Genomic DNA, 5,220 nt, shown 5'->3' on the forward strand with positions numbered 1-5,220 from the left:
ATATATATATATATATGTGTTGTACGCGAGATTCGCAAACAATTAATCGAAAAAGAAAAATGTAGCAAATGCTCTTAACTCGTTTCGTGGAGTATAAATAAATCATGTAAATGCAATCTATGAAAAAATGTAAAATAATATATCATTATATAATGCAAATCTATACACAGAATAGATATTTTTATGCATATTTGCTCGAAATTGAAATACATTATATGCATTTGCTGCATTTTGTCTGCATCTTTAACACGACTCATTGAGAAACATTAATACATATTCGTCTCGAACTTTATATATGCGAGCATATGTGATAAGAAAGCGAGTATGAAAGAATAAGAGAAAATGCTCAATTATGAATCTTTACCGATATTAAAAAAAAAAAAGGTCAGTTTCCTAGATCTTATAGATATATACATATATCTCTTGTTCTTTCTAAGTATTTATGTCTCCGGCGCATAAATTGTGTGCCCTGAGCTCTATTATGGTGCTGCGATCTTTGTAATTTGTTTTATAATAGTTATGTATATATATCTCGACAGTATAAGAAAAAGCAGAATTGAGGATATGTCTAAAACAAAGTGACTCTCTGCGCGTCTAGGATTCTTGGAAAATTATCGAAAATGCTGAGTGAGAGATCGATTGACGGTTATTTCAATTCAGACACATAGCGTAGAAAATAAATGACATTAAAGTACGATATTTGGTGAGTACCCGCACTTGTCCTAATTAAAAATGCATCTTATTTATACGCGTTATTTAAAAATTTATTTTGACCTAATAAGTTTTCAGAAACGACGAGTTCTCTCTTTCTGTCCATAAAACAAATCGATACGCGCTTTTTTTCGATCTTATGTTAAATGTAAAGGTATATCAAGTGAAGAAACGAAACATAATTATATTCGTGTATATTAAAATACTATACATGTGATCTTACTTTTTACATCATAATATAACTGCAAATAATTGCATCAAAGCCGTATACGAAATCACTTTGCTGGAAATACATTACGCAATGTGAGAACAGATTCTCACATTGCGACGTTATATCTCGTTGGAGATACAAACTATGTCAGCCAGAAGACGTAATGTTACGCATTTGTCTGACTGCGGCCACGACACGGGCATTGCATCCAGAGCTACCATTCTGATAATCCTCCGGAGCTAACCTTAGCAATAAGGACATGTGTTGAAGATTCTCCGATAAGCACAAACCGAGCTCCTCCAATACGTTGCCGAGATAGTCTAACAACATATATAATTTAGTCGTTACTTATTCTTCTTTTTAAATCTCCTTCAAAATTGTAAAATTAAAAGTACAATGAAAGATTACCGATATCAGTTGCGAGTTGTTTGCAAGCAACAGAATTCAATTGACAAATGCCCAAGGTTTGATCTTGGAACATTTGACATGTTCCCCGGGCGACGATGTCCAAAAGTATACCGGTAAAACCAGATTCGGTCGATCCTTGAGCGTACTGCGGATCGGCTGCCTTCAACGCTTGCGTTAGACTCGGATTGTCTCTTAACAAAAACGGTTCCAAGTGCTGCGGTAACGTCATTAAATATTGTCCGACCTGCGTAATATATTCTTGAGGTGCGAAACTGTAATCGGGCAGATCTGAACTTAGATTGGATATTTTGTTGGCATCCAACGACCAGGCCGGTGCTTTTTGCACTAACAACAGTTGAGAGAATATTGGAGCAAAGATGACTTCGTACGTCGTGTGATGTAAATCAGAGCAGAGTTTCTGAATAGATTTTATAATCGAATCGAGAATTGTCTTGTCCTCTGCAAAACAAAATTTGATTATTCGTATTTGTGTGTTTTATCCTATATATGAATACTATTGCGCTACGCGACATTCGCACACCTCTTTGGAAAGATGTAACAAGATTTTCTAGATCGGCACATCCGGCTGAAGTTAAAAGTAATTTTTTATACTGACAGAAAACGCTATCGTTTGTACTCTGTAATTTGTTGTTAGCTTCTGTGATGTCGATCACGAGCGACTTTTCGAATTGTTGTACTTGTTGCAATAGATCGCCTGCAACGAGATTTAAATAACTGTCTTATAATATCACACGAGATATTGATTAATGATAATCACCTATAGTTTGCATCAAAGTAAGACACATTTGGAATAAGCTCCAGTCTTCATGTTTCACCTTCTTCCGCTCGAGTTGTCTTAGGCCTTGCTGATATTTCTCGAGGTATTTGATAAAATAAACCTACAAGAAGAGAAAGAGAGATAACAAAATCTCGTCAACGTAAAAGACAATTTACAATAATGGCGTTTATATGCACCAAAATCTTTAATATGCACATACGTTTAATGATTGCAATAAACCTGGATATCCACAACCTTCTGTAAAGAGCTTGCAGCGCTTATTGGCTTCACTGGCATAGCCCATAATCCTCGAAATGCTAAGAGAAAGGGAATTAATAATGTCACTTAAGTCGTCGTGCGAACGATCCAAGAATTGGAGCTGTTGTTCCAGTTGCGCGGTTTCAAACACCTTATACTTTGCGACGTAAGGAACGTAAGGCGCATATATAGCCTGCGCTAGCGACAGTAACTTTTCGTTTTGCAATTTTCCATGAAACGATGTTTCAATAGCGCCATTCAGATTTACAGCAAAATGCCTCGTCATTTGTTTCAATTCAAGTAGTATGGACAATTGCACCGCGTTAGAATGTTGTTTCAGAACCGCTTCTATACATTCTGGAATACCGGGATCGAGACTCTTCAAAAGATCAGCATAAACCTCGATGAGAATATCTATCGAAGTATTGGGAAATACTTGATGGCACCATTTAACCTTTAATACAAACAGATTTAAGAAACATTTGCAAAGCAGCAATAATAATATTTCAATCACAAAAAGATTTTGTATATATACCTGTTCATGCCAAGAAGATAATAACTTATCATAGTATGTATGCAGCCAATATGCAACATTCTCGTCTTGTGCTAACTCAATAGTGCGTCTCCATTCTTGCCCTAAAGAGACCTTTAAACAGTTGTGATAGTATTTGAGAAGCTGAGGCAAACGTTCCATTTTGCTAAAAATGTCCATGTAAGTTTTTGATTGCTCTAAACACAATATGATAGATCAGTTGTATATATCTTGCGAAGCAATAGATGGTTTAACATCTAGAATTTATAAAGTTTTACCTAAATTGGCAGCGGTAAAGGCTTGTACTAATCGTGGACTGGCTATCGCCTCGAGACGATTTTTCAAGCCTTCCAACTGCAGCTTTTTATCTTCGTAATCGACAACATTCGCGAGCATAGCTAAAGATTTTTGCATGCTGAACAATTTATTAGATATAGCTTCTATATCACCAGATTCAAAGACCTATTTCAACAAAAAGGAAATTATATAATTAAAATTTTATACATATATATTAAAATTCTCATATACCTCTTCCATATCATTTGCTAATACTGTCCAATTGTCGGCCTCGTGTAATCCTTGTTTAGCAGTTTGCAGTTCTGATTTTATCCTGTCAATCTTCTCTAGCATTGCCATAGAAGAGGCTGTATCTTTCTCAACCTGTATTTTTCAATATTTTTTTATCATATATTTGTTATGATACATAAAAATATAAATGATTTGGTCTTAAATAAATTAAATGTACCTTGGCAATTTCTTGTTTGACAGCAACCATTTTCTCTCGTAGCGCTAATGTTTCCTGCTGCAAGAGTTGAGTGTCTCTCAAAATTCTTGGTAAGCTAGAGAGAACTGATTGACTGGTTTCCTCTAAGGCACCATTAACTTGTTGTACATATAATTGCAACTTCATCACTAATGATGAAACAAAAGCCTGCAAAATAAGATCAATCATAGCAAAAATCTTCAACAGACTTGTATCTCTTACACATAACAGAATTAATAAATAATTAAACAATAATAAAATAAGATTGATGAATTTTCAACTACTATTTACATCAACTGTGTGACTGATTGTGATGGTTTCTCTTTCTCATTTAATTTTATTAATATGAATTACTATTATTTACACACACATATATATATGACATTAAAATTTTTATAGTGATAGAAACAACAATTGTGTGCAAAGAGAAATCATATTTGAATAATAATTTATTTAAAATATGTCCAAAAAAAAAATATATGACGCGAGATTAGCAGAATGTTGTCTTGTCCGACGGTAATGTTTCGGTATAATGTTCAGCATGAGAACGCGCGAGCTCCAAAAATATTCTCTGGCCGCCAACCATTCCCCTTTAGTTTAAAAGCCAATGTAAAATGGAATTGTTTTGTAAAAGCCCGGCCACACTACAGAGTCATTGACCGCTGCCGCGCGCGGTGAAAGTCGCCAGTTTGGCGGCCGACGGGCATCGCAATGACAGGTGCGACTCGATTCCGAAAAGGCGCGTCGCGAGGACGAGAACCGAGGGAGTATGATGGCCCGCGACTTACGTCCTTGTTCTCCTGCGCCTCGGCGGACTTGAAGGTCCGGTTGATCCATTCTTTCACGTCAAAGATGTCCTCGGAGAACGCGGAGACGTCCTGAAACAGTAGTTTTGAGGTTAGAAACGCTCTCTCATACGCCTGTCACCTGTGTCGTCTTGGTCTCTCTCGCTCCACGATGTTTCCCCGATATTCGCAAATCGTGTTTCGGTATTCCTAGCATCATATTCCGCGCCTCCGCGCGAAATGTATCGATCGCGACCATAAGCTCGTACGTCACAGCGAGCGAGCGAGTCGGGAGAGAGAGCGCAAAGACGAAAAGGAAAAAAAAATAGCACCTGCATCAACGCCGCTCCGCCGTCGCGCTCGCTTACCATGGCAGAGAGAGAGTGGCGTTATATCCCGGATCCCGGCCAGTATTCCGTCGTTGGTACCTCGCCGCCGTCGGACGTTGTACGGATTTCGACGAGACGATCCTGGAACACACCGGACACCCGCACCGCGCCAAGGTCAGTCTTTACTTCCCGTTCGGTCGCTCGCGTCGTTATCGTCGTCGGTCGTCGGCCGCCGCCACCCGTCACCCGTCACCCGTCACTGCCGTCGTCGTTGTCGTTGCCTTGAAATCGCATCGAGTGGCGCGCGACACCAAGCACCAAAGAGTCGTTCGCCGTTGCGGTCGTCCTTTCGCGTCAGATGACCGTCGGTCCCGCAGTATCCGCCGTTAATACGTGCGTGCGTGCGTGCGTGCGTGCGTGTGCGCCGCGTCGTTCGAGAGAGGGA

General features: G+C 38.9%; 2 protein-coding genes across 4 annotated transcripts in view; one reads left to right on the forward strand and one right to left on the reverse strand.

Moving 5' to 3' along the window:
• Positions 1–890: 890 nt before the first annotated feature.
• Positions 891–5,192, reverse strand: LOC115237959 (conserved oligomeric Golgi complex subunit 7). Of its 2 annotated transcripts, none has more exons than XM_029811370.1 (11): positions 4,779–5,192; positions 4,450–4,539; positions 3,644–3,829; positions 3,427–3,558; positions 3,177–3,360; positions 2,902–3,095; positions 2,329–2,820; positions 2,109–2,229; positions 1,872–2,045; positions 1,331–1,789; positions 891–1,242 (listed from the first exon to the last, which is right to left on the reverse strand). In XM_029811370.1, the coding sequence occupies exons 1-11, from the start codon at positions 4,815–4,817 to the stop codon at positions 1,070–1,072; spliced, it is 2,244 nt and encodes a 747-aa protein (XP_029667230.1). In that variant the 5' UTR covers positions 4,818–5,192; the 3' UTR covers positions 891–1,069. The 2 variants fall into 2 exon arrangements, with proteins under 2 accessions (XP_029667230.1, XP_029667231.1); XM_029811371.1 differs by having other exon boundaries at positions 1,070–1,242; positions 4,815–5,192.
• The window catches only part of LOC115237960 (zinc finger and BTB domain-containing protein 20), a 110,906-nt gene continuing 110,185 nt past the window's right edge, over positions 4,500–5,220 (forward strand). Inside the window, exon 1 of one of the 2 annotated variants that reach the window (XM_029811376.1) lies at positions 4,500–4,558. The gene's annotated coding sequence lies outside the window, so the exon portion shown is untranslated. Of the gene's footprint in view, positions 4,559–4,820; positions 4,950–5,220 lie in introns of those variants that run through there. The other variant, XM_029811375.1, reaches the window with a different exon arrangement.

The sequence above is a fragment of the Formica exsecta genome, unplaced genomic scaffold, assembly GCF_003651465.1.
Source record: "Formica exsecta isolate Colony F162 unplaced genomic scaffold, ASM365146v1 scaffold314, whole genome shotgun sequence".
In the NCBI taxonomy this organism is placed as follows: domain Eukaryota; kingdom Metazoa; phylum Arthropoda; class Insecta; order Hymenoptera; family Formicidae; genus Formica; species Formica exsecta.